The 19,115-nt window shown below is 38.5% G+C and overlaps 2 protein-coding genes across 5 annotated transcripts in view; one reads left to right on the forward strand and one right to left on the reverse strand.

Moving 5' to 3' along the window:
- The window catches only part of FAM227B (family with sequence similarity 227 member B), a 161,989-nt gene that overhangs the window by 63,560 nt on the left and 79,314 nt on the right, over nucleotides 1-19,115 (reverse strand). The gene's annotated exons all lie outside the window — the stretch shown is intronic.
- FGF7 (fibroblast growth factor 7) overlaps nucleotides 1-19,115 on the forward strand; it is a 94,838-nt gene that overhangs the window by 28,756 nt on the left and 46,967 nt on the right. Inside the window, exons 1-2 of one of the 4 annotated variants that reach the window (XM_032763086.2) lie at nucleotides 6,000-6,259; nucleotides 6,839-7,414. In XM_032763086.2, coding sequence (XP_032618977.1) covers nucleotides 7,129-7,414 — 286 coding nt within the window. In that variant the 5' untranslated portion in view covers nucleotides 6,000-6,259; nucleotides 6,839-7,128. Of the gene's footprint in view, nucleotides 1-5,999; nucleotides 6,260-6,823; nucleotides 7,415-19,115 lie in introns of those variants that run through there. The other 3 variants (XM_032763103.2, XM_032763094.2, XM_075069647.1) reach the window with 3 other exon arrangements.

Genomic DNA, 19,115 nt, shown 5'->3' on the forward strand with positions numbered 1-19,115 from the left:
CTCCAGGGTCCCTAATCTCCCCCAAATAAATTGAAAAAAAAAACAAATTACTGCTGATAATTTATAAGCATAAAAACAAGATAAACTCATCAGATAAATTATTTGATATTAAGTATTCTGATATCTACTAGTAGTATACCCATTTACAGTTTTCCTGAAAGCTTCAATCCATCCCATATGAGCAAAATCTGGATGTTTACAGCAGCCAACAGATAGAGATGGCTGAGGCTTTTGAATTTAGCTTTGCAAAACATTTATGACAAAAAATTTATAGTAAAATTTTTCGAGTACAAAATTGTACCCAATACTGCCACACCTATAAAAATTTGCAATTTCAACAACCCATGCAAGTTCCCAAAAGGAGAGAACTTCTCTCAGCAATCAGGCAGGGGAAGGCTGGAAGGAGCCATACCTTATGTCTATATGTTTTTAATCTACTCATCTCCATAGTATCTAGGCTGAAAATTAAAATAGCAACAATTCCATGCAGAAGTGGCATATTCTGCATCTCTCTATTGTTTATAGAGGGTTCCTTCTGCTGTATCTCAAGAGATGCTGCCGAATGTTCTGTAGCTGTCATTATCAAAGAAAGGATGAAGAGCAAATAGCAGATTTTTCATCGCATCCTAAATCCTGATTTTTGATAAAAGAGAGTTTTGCAGCTCAGGGTTTAATACTGAGAATGCCCAGTTCCTGCACCCTGAGAATTTTATCCTGGCCTCCATCAGCCACAGAATCCTAACTAATTTTAGCTGTTACCGCAGAAACTGTGCTGATCTCCAAGGTAGACAGTTTCCATCCCATTGCAGACTCTGAAGATTAGCAACAGTGATCCTGAAGCAGATCAGAAATAGGATAGGAAGCCAGCAGGGTGCAGAGAACCAATGTGTTGTGCTCTCACTAGTTAATGTTTCCTAGTAGGCAGGCTACTGCGCATTGGATCAATGGAAATGTCTATATTGCCTCCATAGTTCCACATGGAACATATTGTAGGAGCCCATCCGGGAGATGAGGAAGGTCTGGGTCACTATGGCTAACTGTGCATCTGAAAGAAAAAAGTGCACTCTCCTAGCTAGCAGAAGATGGAAAAAGGTCTATTGGGCTGTCACTACTACTGTTTGGGTGTCTACTGTTTGATACAGAGACCTGTATTCAACCTTCATAACTGGAAAACATAGCAGTTGCCTTTGATTTCCAAAATGTTCATTGTTGCAATTTCCCACCTACTCACACTGAAGGAATTGGCATCTAGGTTGCTGTAAGGGGAGAAAGCTTACCAAAGTATTATGGGAGCCATTTTAAGAAAATGTGGAGTACAAACATGCAGTATTTTTCTCTTTCTGTAACTTTTAATGCTCTCAAATTATCACAATGTGCTGATGTATTTCTTCAAATAAAACCCTTCAGAGAAAGGATCATAACATTTGTGCAGTTTTAGGATAACTCTGCACCATGTAAAACCTTGCTCGAGAACCTATTTGCAAAGTTCTTGGCATATTTCCTCAATAAGGTGGAAGTGCTAGCCAATGCAATTAGACGTTCTTTTGTGATAATAGAGTAGGCCTATTTGGGGGAGGCATTGGTTATACCTGACTGCCAGCCCAGCTCGATCCTGGTAAAGAGGCTCTCTCTGTGGCTACATGGGATATAAATACCTCCCCCACTGCCAGGCAGCAGAAAGGGCATTGCAGTGACCTAGTCCTGACCTGGCCTTAACTGTTTTCTGCCCATCACTAAACTTTTCCCCTTCTCCCCACCTGCTGCAGGGAAGCCCCTAAAGTGGCAACACTTCTTTTCTTCCAGTTAGCTAGACAAATACCCACTCGTATAAAGGTTGCAATGGGCACAATCATGAAAATAGAGTAGGCCAGTTTGGGGGAGGCATTGGTTAATACATGGCTTGTACAGAAAGTGTACTGCATTATTCCAGAAAATTCAGATTTGTGAAAGAAGGCTTGATTTGCTCAAGCAGGTTAAGATGGTGTCTTTTCATTAGACAACATACAGTTGGGCTTGCTTTTTGGTAAGGGCTAAAGTTTCATTGTATATTTATAATGTATTTATTTAAAGCTGCAGCTTCATTTTGAAAAGGTTGTTATTTGCGGGCAAAGCAAGGAGGAACGGAGGAGGATGTGGCCACCAGCCATATTAAAATAACTTGTTGTTCACTGGTTACACTTACAGCTGGTGCCTTATTTAAATTGCTTTTTAATTATTTTAAATATAATGCTTCATGAAGATCTGAGCTGAAGCAGCACTAAAGAACACACTGCTATATCAAATGATTTGTTTTACAGAGCTGGGAGAGATACACGCAGATAGCTTGTGGCTGGAGCATGAGTATCTGCAGCTTTCTGGAAATGAAACCTCAGGTATGCTATGGGTTTATATAAAACTAAATGCCAGAGAAAGCACAAATAGATTAAAAACCCCCAAAAGAAAAAGAGCAGGTTTTAAATGCTGCAAGTTGTTTTTGTCCAGCAAAGAAATAACATTTAAAAAAAAATTCCACATGCATTCTACTGGGAGAAGTAAAACACAGATGAGATTTTATCCCTGATTACTTGAATGCCACAGATTTTTTCATTGTATCAATCTGAGTTCAGATCTAGAAATGGAATTGAGACTGTATTGGTATAAATGACTGGTGAATTCTTTTTAGCGATGGACAAGGGATCAGTGGCCATGCTGATTTATCAGATTTGTCGGGAGCTTTTGACATTATTAACCCTTAGGTATTGCTGACTTATCCAGTGAATCTTGCGGGAGTTGTGGAAGTAGTGGATTCATTCTTCCTTTATACTCCCAGACAGTATTGCTCATTTTCTCCAATAGCCCTCACATGGAGTCCTACAGGATTTTGTAACCCTGCTACTCAGTATTAAACCGACACAGTTGATTGTGAGATGCTTTGGACTGAGATTTCACCAAAATTGCCAGTAGAACATCTTTTTACTGAATTCAGACTCCCACTGTCTGATAGAGAAGGGGATCTGGAGCTAGACAAACTGGTTGCACATTAGCCTGGATGACGCTTATTGGCCAGGGGAAACTTCTAACAGACTTGGAGGAGGCACTATTTGCATCATTTTCCAGGGTTCACCATTGCAATGTGCTATAGTATAACGGTATTCTTGCAATCTACCTAGACACTCCATATCAAGCAGAACTCGCCCCCTTTGTGGGGCAAGCTGGCATGACAAATACTATTTGTGCTGAAGTCTCTGTATTGGGTTCCTTTCACTTTTGGACTGCAACTTCAGATGTCAATGGAGATCTTAAAAGACTAGAAGAGTGGTTATTCAAGAAGTTATCTGAACTTTGTACCCTAGCATGGCAGTAAAGACGGCTGAGTGGCTCTTATTCTCGGTCCCTAAATTTGAAATCTCCACCACAGATAGTAGGGTTCTTATCTGAGGGCTCCATCTTTGGAATTCACTCTGCTTGGTAACTTCCCAAGGCCCAAGGTTAGAGATCATCATGGCACATCATCAGGCCAATGGGCCAGATCCTCAGCAGGTGTAAATCAGCATAGCTACATTGACTTCAATGGAAGTATGTCAGCATACACTAGCTGAGGACATAGCCCCATTTTATTCAGTGCTTTGTTGACTGATTTTGTTATGTTCCTAGTCTTACTTTTGAAAATTTGTGATTTATTCACTCTTGAAGGTGCCTACTTGCCACTACAATAGAGACTACAGAAATTAGTACAATCAACACATAATAAAGGAGCAGCTTCCCTGCCCCCTCCACCACCAAATTTCCAGATGCCAAATGAGCCATTTGGAAGGAATTTATTAGAACACTCTATTTGCTACAAGTGGGACAACAAATTTTAATCCCCACGTGCTGGAGATGGCACTAGCCAGGCCTTTTGAAAGGTGAATTGTACGGAAAGCCACTTCTTAAAGTGTCCAGTGCAGGCATTATGTTCCAGGCACTGTAGACCAGGACAAGTGCATGCCACTGGGTCTCTCCTGAAGGCATCAAAACATGAGGCTGGGCATTTGTGGACAGCGTATGGTAGGGTGAATTGGGATTATGATAATTATGATAATCTAAATTTCAGGGACTTTTCCTTAATCTGGGCTGTGGATGTAAAAAAAAATTTCAAACTCACCATGATTTTGAATGGGTTTCACACAATAGTAGGGACTAACTAGTCAGAAATCTTGGGTGATTGAAGGCACTTTGTACCTTTTTTACTTCCTCCCTCAATGCACAAAATAAGCAGTTATGTATTAATCCATAAACAAAGTTACCACATGATTATTAAATAATTGTTCAAAACTATAGTGAGTCAATTTGTCATACCATTTCATGTTTGGTCCTCTCTCTTGCTATCCCTTCTGTGCTGGAGTCTCTGGTGCAGATCTGATGTTCCTACATGGGCCGCCATTGCCTCCTCATGTTAAAAATGCATACTTGTAACAATTATGAAAATAATCTCTTAAGAGAATGAGAAAATATCTAATTTTTCTTCATGATTACAGCCATATTTGCATGTAAATCATTGTTCTTTCAGGTAACAATGGTGATAAAATAGAATTCCTGGGGTCCTACTCTCCCTCCGCAGGATCTGAGTAAATCTCATTGACTTCAAGTGAACACAGAGAGAGTAGCAAATGCGGAGTGCTCCAAGGGAGCTCTGAAAGGAGAGGCTGAAATATCTGAACTTTGAGAAGCGAAGTTACTCATATCATCTGAGTTTGTGTGTGAGTTGGAAGGATGGGAGGGCAGGCGGGGTGAAATAGGGTCCCCTGGTGTCACACTCTTGTGAGTGATAAACACAGAAACACTCCAAACTAAGTCCTGAATCATTAAACCCTCCTCACCACTAGGCGGCACACACGTACCCTTAATGTTCCTAATAGCTATTAACTGGCTCAAGAGTTCTTTTCAATCAACTTAAAGAATTCAATACACTAAATAATTATTCCCTGTCTCTCCTGGGAAAGTCATGTTTACCCTGATCCACAGCCTATGTTACAATTACAATACTATTTTCAGAGACCTACAGATACAAGTAATTTGCTCTTTATGATAGTGCATTACAAGATTTCCCCATTCCTGTTTATTAAAATCTTACAGAGATGTCTCTGTAAGATAAGAATAGAATTCATATTAAACAAGATAAAAAGGCACTGCTGTACTTAGTGGAATCCAGAGTTACAATATGTTTTTATAATAGCTGGATTTCACCAAAATCATGACAAGATTTTAAGGATGACATGGAAAAGATTTTGGGCAGTAGACTGATGACAAAAGTTGAAAATAAATATGTAGAAACAGCATGATAATATGTAGCTGTTATATTTGCCTCCCCAAAACTTAAGCCAACAGATCATCCATCCAACAGTGTGCTAATATGGATAACATCTGTACTACTGCAACTTTTAATTCTCATGCTGCAATTTCTAGGAAGTATTCATGGGGGAAATGTGGAATATCATTCCTGATTACATTTTTCCTGGGATGCAGAAAAAGGTCTAGACTGAATGCAATGTTTAGAACATACATTGTGGTTTGTCCATAACAGCCATTTAAATAAGAACCCTCCGGATTTTGTATGCAATTGTTCTTCATTTACAGTCTACAATACTAAAACATGATACACAGTCCATAATAGACACCATGCCTACCACCCACACTAAGTAATACACGTCACTATTTCAGATATCTAAAGGGAAGGATACTAAGCAGAGTATGTACCCATCAATCTGTGTAAAAGATTTGGAGGAGAAATGAGGTGTGTGTGTTTTTGTTCCTAAGGAAAAGGGAATACTGAACTAAATCAAAGAACAGAAATGCTTTAACTGACATGAAAAGTAATTTTATCCAGTGATCACAGAAATCTGTTTCTGGAAAGTAGGTACGTACTTGGAGATTTAAAGCATAAACTATGTTTATAGCTCCCTCTGATGACCATTGGACACTACACAACATAAGTCTTTTATTTTTGTTCATGCATTCAACTGACAGCTGACTGGTTAAATTCTAATTGCTTCCAAGTGAGGTCAGCAAAGGTATTTATCGAAAAGGACTGAACAACAGGCTCAAGACACACACGCACGCGCACGCACAAGCGCATACACACACCACCACTCTTGCGTGTTGATTTATGGAAACAATTATAATTCTGCTGAAGTCCTTCTGAGCTGAGAAAGTTTGTAGCTACAGTAGAGAGTCTCATGTTGCAAAAGGCAGACAACAGAAATGGAATACTTGTGTATCCAGCTGTTATCAACAGGAACAAGTAAGTTATCGGTCCTTTAAAAGAATGCTCTTGGCATTCTAACCACTATTGACTTTTCCTATTTTCTTGATTGATGTAGGTTAGAAATAAGCTTCTTGACATTTTCTTTAAAAAAAAAATCTACAAGTAACTGAACTATGTATGTATAAAAATATAGTCCCATGAATATCTGGTTTGTCCTGACATTTAAACTAGAGAAGAACAGACAGCCCTTTAGGAAGAATGTGGCTAACTGTAAAGGTATAGGCATGAAGTAATGAAATATAAGAGATGCAATAGCATTTTACCATGTATGAGTTTTGTAGCTCAGCTGAATCAACAGCTTATTTGAAAGACTTGTAACTGAGCTACACAAGGAATTGTACATAGTTCAAATGTGTGCTGCTGTCAAGAGCTTGTTGTAAGATATATCTTGTGTGTGCACTCGTGTATGTTTTTCAAAGTTAAGTCACTGTATAAAATTAGAAGATTTTTTGCTATGCTACGGTACTCACGCAGCATATATTATAGCCACATACATGTAACAATTGACCATAAAATTTATCCATGACACTTTTCTCATAGATCTTTTACTTTCAGTGCAAGCAGCAAATTCAAGTAGTACAGAAGGTCATGACAGCCAAGGTTATTATAACCTGTTTCTTTAAAGGATATCCTGACTGAAAAGATATTTAAGGAGCTATCCTGTTTCATCATCAGTAACTATTAAGGAGTAAGGATCAGAATTCTGGAAGAGGAAGCAATCTCAGTTAAATCAATCTACAACTCGCTGTAAAGACAGAAGGCAGGTCAATGACCTAGGAGCAACGATCTACTTGAGATTTAATTTTCATTATGTTGTTCATGAACACCCAGAACACCGCACTATAATGCACAAATGGATACTGACATGGATCCTGCCAACTTTGCTCTACAGATCATATTTTTACATTATCTTTCTAGTGGGCACTATATCTTTAGCTTGCAATGACATGACTCCAGAGCAAATGGCTACAAATGTGAACTGTTCCAGCCCTGAGCGACATACCAGAAGCTATGATTATATGGAAGGGGGGGATGTAAGAGTGAGAAGACTTTTCTGCCGAACTCAGTGGTACATGAGGATTGATAAACGAGGCAAAATAAAAGGGACACGAGAAGCAAACAACAACTACAGTAAGTAATGTCTCTGCTTTTGAAATTTGTACTGAAAGATTTTAAAATTTATGCATTGTTGGCTTTTTATCCCTTCATTTATGATGCTTTCACAATAATTTTGTACAGCGCTATAACCATTCTATTAGACATGTTTCCCAATTAATCATACAGCAGGACATTTGGTATTGATTTTGAAATGCGTCACTTTAAATAATGCGTTACCATTATGTTGTAGATCTAATGTATTAGTTACAGCTGGTAACTATTAGCAAACAGAGAGCCTATTTTAACAAGTGAATTAAGGTTGTACTTCTGAAAATATACAACCACAAACTCTATGCCCATAAAGTACTTATGAAACATTAAACCACATTTAGGTAGGATGCAAACACCCTACAAGCTCAGTATGTTTCACTGAACAATTAAAATATATTCAATATTAGAAAATTCAAAGGAAAGTATTATGAAAATTGCCTTGCAAAACCATTTGCACAATTTGCCAGGCTAGGAATAAAACCTATTATTGCTTCTACAGCTCATTATTACTAGGATAATGAAAAAATATTCTCTCTCACTTCCAAAAAGATCAATCACCCAGAGAGGGTGGACATGTAAAATTATACTAAATATATTTTTAGCATGGACTAAGTGCATAATTTATTTAAGACAGAAGAAAATACAAAGAATTATACACTGTAGCACTTAAAATGAGATAAGTACAAAATTATTATTGCTTTAAAGTGTCAGAGGCATATGTTGGTCTAGTGAACAGTGTTTATTAAACAACAAATTTCTGTCCTGTGATGCTTTTAAAAGTTATTTTATTATTTTCCATATAATTTAGGAAGCATTATAAAACAGAAAAAAAATCAGTGTGTGAGAGATGGTAATATTAGTAATTTTTCAGCTGAAAATTTACTTTTTTTCCCCCAAACAAATTCTTAATCTTTTCAAGTACTGTGCTGCATCATATTTACTTCATGATTATAACTAGCATCAGGAATCTTACATAACTCAAAGTTCTCTTCATAATTTTTACTGTTTCTTTTAAAATTTGTTTTTAATATCAGTCTCCCTTTTTTCTACACTCTATTACATCATATATAACCATATGGCTTGGGAAATGTAAAACATCAGTTTATTGGCTATGGGCCAAATCCAGTGATTTTTTTTTAGTTGGTTCTTACTCAGGCAACCTCTCATAGACTTCCAGTGGGATACTGCCAGAGTAAAGACCACAGAACTATATCTACAAGTGAAATCCTGGCTCCCTGACTTCAATCAGGCCAGGATTTCATCGTAAATGTTCCTACATAAAAACAGTCTTGATTTTTTTTGCAACACTAATGCATACTACAATCATATTTTATCTGTTTATTACTGCTATACTGTCTCTCTTGATGAGTTTATAGCACCACGTTGCCAAATAATTATGAAAATTTGCTTGTCATTATACCATGCTCTTTAACCAATGTGTTGGTTCATAATTTAACATTATTCCAAATTCAAGTAAAGGCTCTTAATCTGTGATTCCATGTTTTTGCTGCATATTAATGATTTTAATAAGTGTTTGTTTTAGGATTCAATTACTACTATCTAGGTTTTTAGTTAAATGTAGCATATCTGCCTCAAAGTTTGGTTTTTTTGGCAACAAAATCCTCAATACTTTATCCACTAAATGAGGTATGTGATAAGGAGATGTCCCTGCTACATGTAATTTTATGCACAGAAAGGCGAGAGGTATTCCAGCACATTAAATGTAATCTGCTTGCTGTACTTCATCTACTGCACATACTAGGAAATAATTACTTTAGTATTTTTGTTGGATAAGCAAAATAGAGAAAACAATACACAGATAGAGGGCATGGGAGAAATCAGTTTAGCAATGGTAACAGGGTAGTATTTTCAGAGGACCTCCTGTGTATTATCAAATTGAAATATAAATCAGAAGAAACTCACTTTATTTCCTCTTGATTTAATTCAGATGCCTACACTTGGGTTTTTTTTTGTGGGGGTGGAGGCATACCCTCAGTGCAAATGAACATGAAAGAAATCTTTCTGAAGATGTGTTTATGGCCATATACTAAACACACTTCCAGTCTGTGTTCAGATAAGAAAAAGATTGGACTAATTTGCTTTCCCCAGCCAAATGTTATTTTTACAGCAGTAAACTTAAACACCTCTTATTTTTACCTAACTTGTCTTTAAAATTATATCTATTACCTAAATGGACAAATCCACGTGTGTAAACTTCAATCATCTCTGTTAGGTGACTCACTAGTTTGCAATGCTCAGTGCTGGAAGTGGTAAACCAGACCATTCATTTTTTCTGCATGGATGATACCCCAGAAGAGTTACATCAGGGTCAACCAGCTTCTTTGACTGTCAGTGATTCAGCTGCTGCTCTGAAAAATGTCTTCATATTCTATGCTGCCAGCCCCACTGTATAATCTGAGAACAATGCAAAAATATTTAGAGGATTCTCTACATTTGAAAGAGGAAACCCCAACTTTCTCCCATAAGAAATGGAAATGCTGATGTAAAAACACTGTGGTTTCCTGTATCCTGAACGCAGGAGAGAATCTAAGCTAGATCCTGTCATAAAGCCACAGATGTAGAAGAGGAACCCAGCACTCCTCTATCTGCTGGTTTATTATCAGAAGCATGCGATAAACTCAGATTCAAGTAGGGAAATCTCATTGTAAATATTTAAGTGTTAATGTATTGTAAGTGTTAATGAAAGATGCCAGACTGACAGTCTTGCAGACAGAAATCAACACTTTATCCATATACCATATATGTATTGTACAGCATGGACAATAGGCAAAGCTTCCTCACAACTAGAAATCTTTCAAGGATGCCATACCATCATGTTGCATTGGCAAATTGAGAAGAACGAAATACATGGTGGTTTTCACATTAATCAAGATTATGGATCTGAGGTACCAAAGAATACAAATCAATGACCGTGAGGAGTCAATACGTAATAAAAACAGGGTCATATCTAATATGTAATTCTTTGCACATCAAACTTCTCCTAACATATAGAATGCGGTCACAATAATGTGGCCTTATGAAAAACAGAAAATAGAACACATTCATCAAGCAAACTTTGATGTACAATTGTATTAGTTGATTGTTGCTACATGATAACATATTCAAGCAACTCCTTAATATTAATCTTCAATTCATTTCTCATAATTCAAAGTTAATTTGTTACAAAGACTTATTGCAACAATTTAGCCAGCTTGGTTGAGTCCAAGAAATAGCACATCCCCAAAAATCTAACCTAATCTTCACACCTTCTGTGCTAGCAAAGCAAATTGCTGAATTCTGGGCCAGATCAATGATGACCCCCGTAGGCATAAGAAGACTGTTTATTGCACACACACATTTCAGTAAGGAGAATTTCAAATAAATATTTAGAAATGAATAGCTATTGAAATATTGTGAATCATTTGGGTTTTTTTTCCCCTTAGAACAAGACCTTCTGTATCAAACATCTCTATATCTGGTGGCAGAGACCCATCTCTTCCCCATACAGCTGAAAACTACAAAGTAAATTTGGTCAGTCATAAGATAGTATACGCCCCACCACTAGACAAAGGAAATCATTCCGCATCTGACAGAAATAACCCCACTCTTCAGGCTCAAAGTTGAAGTGCAGAGTAAGAGCCAAGAGCCTCTCACTAGAACACTAAAATAATCATCAAGAGACAGATGTGAGGCAGAAGCCTCAGCCCTTCCGAATATTTAATTTCAGTTTTGCTTTCAACACCCATTTACTGTACTTTGCCCAAGTTAGTTTCTCCTAGTCAACAGTGAAACATTTCTCTCAGTTAATTTCAGTGACAAACTGGCACATGAAATACAGACTGAGGAAGTATTCTTGTCTCAGTAATAGAATGAGACGAAGCAAGTGGACCAGAAAGGTGAGGGATAGATCTCTTAGTGATCAATTGCTACTTTTTGAAATAAATTTAGCTTCCCCTTATTACTGCTTGATCTTCCAATCATTTCAATTCTAATTATGGAAGTCTTGCAGATTTATTAGTTTCTGTGCAAAATTGAGTCAAAATAAGCTCTTTTTTTGACTTCCATCTGAAAGGATTTACAACTAGGACTGAATGACACTCTAGGAATTTACATGCTCTGTTGGTCTTGAAGTTTCAGTCTAAGGACAAATGGCTTCTTAACTATTGCAAAAGCCTCCCTAGAATCTTGAATCAACTATTTAAATAAGTGAGAAAGTTTTTAGATGTGAATTTCCAGTACCAAGCTACCTCTCAGACCAGGAGGTACCTTCTCTCCTACCCCCATTCTGTTTTGGATGAGACCAAAATTCCTACAAGAAATGAGGTTCTAATGAGATCTTAGAACAAAAAAGCAGAAATGTCACACAAAAACTGAGCCTTGTGAGACTTCTCCTGTTTTGGACAAAATCTTATAAGAACATTACACAAGATTCAGCATCATTAATCAAACCTGAACTCTAGCCCATATTGAACCTCAAACCAGAAACCTCACTTCGTCCAACTCTAAACCCCACCACACTGAAAAATAACAAATTTAATCTAGAATGGACCAAACTGCTACATACTGTGTACCCCCACACACAAAAAGCCAACATGATTTCATTGTTAACACAAATGCCTTGCACCTTTAGGCGGGGTGGGGGGGGAGTGTTTGGCTGGCTGGCCGAATGAAGGGAACAGTGCTTTATGGAGGAGATGAAAACTGCTGAAAAGGGCCAGCATGGTCGCTGACTCATCCCCTAGGAATGCAAGGTTTAAAATGGGCAGCTCTGCACCTGAAGCCTCCCTTTTACACAGATCAGGCTGAAGCAGGACCCACCCTCCCTCCTCTTTAGGTGGTAAAATACCAGATTTGATCAAGACCTGCTGTGGGCATTACGCTAGTCGCCTCTTTTTTAGGGGAGCTGGGAAGAAATTTTTCCCTTACCACCATATTGGCTTGGGTACAGTTGGGGTTTTTTTTGGCTTCCCCACAGCAGGTTCAGGAAGGGCTCTGTTCATCCATGGCTTGAAGGGTGGTAGGCTATATGTCGCAACTCATTATTAAATGTAAGGCAGAGGTCCAGTGCAGGTGCTCCACAGGAAAAGTGAACAGTGACTAGATAAATGGCTTGAAAAAGGACTTAAAAAGACATGTTTGCTAAAGGAACGAACGGGGGTGGTTGGGGAGTCCTATGATTGGTATGGTAAGGAGCCAACCCCCCATTTTTATAGCCCACCTTAACCTTCCTACGAGGGGTAGTGGAGGGTGAGGTTCCAGCAATGGATTTGCTGGAGGACCTGGATGGAAAAAAAGAGGGGGAGCTGGTAAAAAGCCCTCACGTAATTAAAGAACAAACACAGTGTTACCTGCACTGTACCCTTTTATCTGCTGGGTAGTCCCAGATATCTAATAATAAAGTTGAGGCCTGATTAAACCCATGTCAAATGTCTCCTGTCCTTCTTTCGGTATAGCCAAACAATAGAATAAAACTATATAAACTGGATGTGGTATGCAATGCCAAGAATGGAAACTCAGGTTTAATTGGGTTCCAGCAAATGTGATACAAAAGACACACAAGGCTGAACCATCTTGTAATATCTCCTGCTGATCCGTAGACATATCCTAGATTTAGTATAGAAAAGGCATAGATTATAATCCAAAGTATAAAAATAGAATGATTGTATCAAAGGAAACAACAACAACCAGAAAACACCATAATTGCCACGTCATTTTATCCTTAATCTAGATGAGATTTTGAACTACCTGTTCTCGCTGGCAAATGCTTATTCACATAAATCATATTGAGCCAAACTGCTCACTATTTGAGTATTGAGTACAAGGTTAAGAGTTTGGCACTCCATCATATCCTGCCTCACCTCAAAACATACTTGAAAGTGGAGGAGATTTTACTAGGGGGAGTTTACAATCTCTCTTAGGGTATGTCTACACTACGGGATTATTCTGATTGTACAGAAATCGATTTTTGGAAACAGACTGTATAAAGTCGAGTGCACGGGCCACACTAAGCATATTAATTGGCGGAGTGCGTCCTTGTACCGAGGCTAGCATCGACTTCCCGAGCGTTGCACTGTGGGTATCCCATAGTTCCTACAGTCTCCCCCGCCCATTGGAATTCTGGGTTGAGATCTCAATGCCTGATGGGGCGAAAAATTTGTCACGGGTGGTTATGGGTAAATATCATCAGTCAGTCCTCCCTCTGTGAAAGCAACGGCAGACAATCATTTCACACCCTTTTACCTGGATTGCCTGGGCAACCATGGAGCCCGTTCAGCCTTTTTTCACTGTCACCGTATGTCTACTGGATGCTGCTGAAAGACACGGTACTGCAGTGCTACACGCAGCATTCCCTTGCTTTGCAAGTTAGTGAAGACGTTACCAGCCATACTGTTACCATCTGCTGCTTGCAAGTTTGACAAAGACCATTACAGTCATACTGTACCATCTACTGCTGTCATGTACTCCTGGCCAGCCTTGGTGAGGTCAGTCACGGGCGCCTGGACAAAATGAGAGACTCCCCAGTCATTCTCTTTTAAAGTTTGTCTAATGGAGAGTCAGTCCTTTCTGAATTATCAGGCAAGCCTATTAAAGAACCAGAGAGGCAAATGACGCACTCGGGTCAGGCCCCAGACATCCCGCAGAATAATGCTGCATGCCATTCTAGGGGACCCCTGCAACAACCCCACCCGTTGCTTCCCTCCTCCCCACCCCTCCTGGGCTACCTGGCGTTATCCCCCATTTGTGTGATTAAGTAATAAGAATGCTGACTTATTGCCTCTGCAAGCAGAGATCAAAGGGGGAGGGGGGCAGTTGTCACAGTGAAGTAAGTTAACCACCATTCAGCACTTGCTCACCTATAGCTAAAATGGCAATCTGTGATAGCACTAGGATAGAAGCACAGGCAGGACTGAATCTCTTTGTGTGTGGGCCTTTGTTGACACTGGTAAAATACAAAATGTCCCAGGTATGTTATGGTGGGGACAGTCTAAATGGCAGCTTAATTTTTTTTTTGCAGCAAAATGTAGAGGTCTAAGTATCGATTGTGAAGCCCTAGTAGCAGGAGTAGACTGGGCTAGTGGACACGCAGTGCTGCTGACTGGGAGAGCAGCCTGAGGCAGAAGCCTCCAGCTGGCAATGATATTCCAGGCAGAACTGAATCTCCATTAGACAAAACTTTTTGCCCAGGCGCCTCCGGCCGCCCTCACCAAAGCCGACCAGTCCTATTGTACCATCTGCCGTCGCACGGCAAGGCAAGGGGATGCTGCTGTATAGTACTGCAGCACCGTGTCTGCCAGCAGCGTCCAGTAGACATACGGTGACATTGAAAAAAGGCGAAAAGTGATTTTTTTCTCTTTGCTTTCACGGGGGTGGGGGAGGCGGCGCTGACTACATATACCCTGAACCACCCGCAACAATGTTTTTGACCCTTCAGGCTTTGGGAGCTCAGCCCAGAATTCAAATGGTTTTCAGAGAGTGCGGGAACTGTGGGATAGCTACAGTTGTCAGTCCCCCCTCCCTCCGTGAGCGTCCATTTGATTCTTTGGCTTTCTGGTACGCTTGTCTCAGCTCCTTAAATTTCACGCAGCACTGTGTTGAGTCCCTGTTGTGGCCTTGGAGATATGTGTCCATCATGGCCTTGGAGATATTTTCAAAATGTTTTGGCATTTTATCTATTGGAACGGAGTTCTGATAGAACAGATTCATCTCTCCTTACAGAGGTCAGATTCAGTATCTCCCGTATGGTCCATGCTGGAGCTCTTTTTTTATTCTGGGACTGCATGGTCACCTGTGCTGATCAGCGCTCCATGCTGGGCAAACGGGAAATAAAATTCAAAAGTTTGCAAGGCTTTTCCTGTCTACCTGGCCAGTGCATCCGAGTTCAGGTGGCTTTCCAAAGTGGTCACAATGATGCACTATGGCATAGCTCCCGGAGGCCAATACAGTCGAATTGCAGCTGTATTGCATTGCATCGAATTGCATTAACCCTAATTCGAAATGGCTATGTCGATTTCAGCGCTACTCCCCTCGTCGGGGAGGAGTACAGAAATCGATTTTAAGAGCCCTTTATATCGAAGTAAAGGGCTTTGTTGTGTGGATGGGTGCAGGGTTAATTCAATTTAACGCTGCTAAATTCGAGATAAACTCGTAGTGTAGACCAGGCCTTAATGAACAAATTCCAGAACCAGTCTACCTATAAAAAATTAAAAATTTAACTTCAAATGTTTCTAAAAATTTACACATTGTTGTTTCTCCTTTAAATCAATGGGTAAAGTACTTCCTTCCACAATGAAGTGGAAAGTGGAAGTGTTTTTGAAATAAATGTTATTATTCCTAGTGTGGATGAAAAAAAAATCTTTATTTTTACATGGTTGTATGACTCTGGAACTTCGGGTAAACAACCTAGAGTCTTCCTGTAAGATCTGGAGCCTTTCATATGATAAAGTTAGAGCTGGTCAAAAATGAAAACATAATTTGCAAACTGATTTCAAAATTTTGATATTTTCATTTTGATGTGTTCAAAATTGATCCACTTTTTAAAAAATGGTATTGATGTTACAAATACCTATTGAATATATTACAGGTTATCAAGTTATCAAAATGGCAATCCATTTCTTTTCCCAAGAACTTTGCTAGTAAATTAAAAAAAAACATTTTGATGACATTTTTGATAATCTCTGATAACCTTTTTGACAAAAAAAACAAGGCACAACATTTCTGGCAAAAAGAATTTCATATTGTCAGTATTTAACAAAAATTATTTTTGACAAAGACTTTTTTTTAATAAATACTCTTTCCTTTGAAAAGTTTTGACTAGCTTTAATGAACGTACAGGAAAAATGAAAGGTATTTGTTCTAAAGAGCAAGTAACTCCTATTCTCCAGTTTGCCTGAACAACCTATCCTTTAAAAATGTCCTATGTAAACTGAAGCTGATTTATGCAGATTTAAAACTAGAGCCCAGCCATGATCTCTGATGAAAGTTCACCCCCTTCTTCTATGTATCCTCCAATCTCCCCTTTGAAAGAAAACAAAAGTTAAAAAATGGATTTTTTTAATCTATGGATACTGAAATTGCTATAGGAAACAATAATGATGGTTTTAAATAGTTTATATATTTTTTAACTTTAAAATATTAGATGTTAGCTCATTTGATTGTATGATGATACGTATTTTTATTTTGTTATTAAATTTACACATAGTATAAAGATTGGTGAGGATTCATTTCAATATCTAAATATTGGGAAGGTTTATCTTTAAAGGATATATTTCAAAGGCAGTATTTCAGAGTCTCTTAGCATATTCCTCTCAACAGCTATGGATAAAATTCATAGTTCCCAATGGATATGTGCCTGCTTTAATGAAAAACTCAGATGTATACCCTACCCAAATGGGAAATCCATGAGTGCACACTGCAATTAAAGTTTTGCAAACATTGAAGGTTTAATGGAGATCCAGGGCTCAAAGCAAGATAAACACTAGTTTGAGTTTGCCTCAGACTTGAACTCTAATGGTCACTCTTGTAATTTATTACACCAGAGAAAGTGTTTCATATATATAGCAATATCTGGCACCTCTGTCATATAGACCCCAATTTTCTCTCTAAAGCACTCCTGTAGCTGTGAGTGGACCTAAAGCCAGTAGATCTGGCCATTTGACTATTTATCTTGCCTAAGAAAATCCCAAATGGAGAAGGACCACTCTAGTGGTTACTACTAAATACTGCCCTTCCCCCCGTCCCCCAGCAGCCAGTGAATGGGGGCACAGCCAACAGAAAACCGGTATGGCTGGGGTGCCCTTGCATCCAACTTTTCTCTGGGATCCATTGGCAGCTGGTGCAAGAGACAAGTCTCCACGCTGCTCTAACTTGTTCTGGGACAACTGGTACCTAGCAGCCCCACGACCATAAAGGTCCCTTAAAGACACTTGAGCTGCATGCTCTTCAGATGGCCTAAGAAATCTGTGCCATAACCTGTGAATTTAGGGCGTGAATCTCCACTGTTTTATATATGGCATGGTCCTTAACACCTGTGCAAAATGTGTGTAAAATACTATTAAATTAGAATGGTAGTAGCACTTACACTCATTTTGTTCTCATTTTGCGTGAGTGTAAATGACCACACAAGAAGCAAGGCTGTGGAGAATCAAAATCCTAGAGATATCTTGACCATGTACATGCAGTAATAATTGAATCTTTCTGTACTTAATATTGAACTCCTTAGCAAGCGATGAGTTTTTAATGACTCCTCAGTGTAGTTTCAGTTGCAGTTGAAGAATATATATATATATATTTAAAAGGATAAATTACTTTGCATCTTCTCAACCTAGCCATATTTGTCAACGTTTACAATCTGTTAAGTTATTTTGGTTCAACATCTCACATTACTGCACCGAGCTCACCTTTTCTAGGAAAATACATGGAATTAAATGACACTTCTCCATTTTGTGGGGACATGTGGTCTAGTGGCCCTGGACTGGGTCTCAGGAGGCCTAACATCTATTCCAGTTTTTGCAACTTACTTATTCAGTGATCTTGGGCAAGTCATTTTATCTCTGTTTCTCCATCTGCAAAATGGGGTTTAAAGAACTTTGAGATTATTGATGAAAAGCCCTATAAAAGCCGATAATAAAATTAGTATTGTTATACGTGGTAAATACCTTTTACTAAAATGACATATGTTGAATCAGGAGCTGGAAAAAGCTTAATGAGGCATAATTTACTATCCGGACAGAGGAGTATACAGTTTCAATTGGGATCTCAGTGCAATAAGTATTTTTCCAGATTGCTATATAGAAATTACAGTACTTTGGTAGTCAGTTTGATTCCTAACATAGTCTTTGTTGGAAGGCATGGGATCTCCTTGTTTTAAAGCAGCTGTGTTTGAACTGTTGAAAGTAACATTTTCAGATTTGTAGGGTCTTTGAGTACTCACTAAATTGTATTGTGTGATTTATTTTTAACTTTGGAATTCTGTAATATCCCAGTCATCTGTAAGTATATACTCTCCGTGTTTCAAGATATATCACATAGTAATATACTATGGGACACTTTCCTCATCACTGCACAATTAATTTAGGCAAGTAAAGAACATTACTTTCCTAGCATGCAACATTGCTTTCTTGCATAATTGACTATCTATGACTATATTTGGGAGCTGAATTTCAGCTGTCTGTATTAACTGTTGACTTTGTTGTTGATTTGGACTTCTGGATATGAGCTGATGGAAGTGTCATATGAACTGACTAGGGTACAGTAAGTTAGAAAAAAATTAAATGTTAACTGTGAAATTGAGTTTCATACAGCAAGAGCACAAAAGAGGTTAACAATTATAGCTGTTGTATTGTCAGACTACAAGTTTTATAACACATTACATCATTTGTATGCATGGAAAAAGTTTTGTGTAACAACTGGTGTTGAAAAGCTGGAAATGGATATTCACAGATGTGGCTGACAACCGCACGCATAATACACAGAGGCAGTAAAAATACTGATGCAATCAATAAGTCTTATTGACATGTTATGCATTTAGCTTGTGAAACAAAGGACAAGGCAAAGATGAATTTATAATGGGATTTGTTCACATAACTCCCATGTACTGCTTACTAAATTAACCTAATATTCATAGGATTTATCAACAGAACACCATGTATTCTAAACGTAACTGTCTAGCTGCTCAGCTAGTGTA

Source organism: Chelonoidis abingdonii, chromosome 9 (assembly GCF_003597395.2).
Source record: "Chelonoidis abingdonii isolate Lonesome George chromosome 9, CheloAbing_2.0, whole genome shotgun sequence".
Taxonomy (NCBI): domain Eukaryota; kingdom Metazoa; phylum Chordata; order Testudines; family Testudinidae; genus Chelonoidis; species Chelonoidis abingdonii.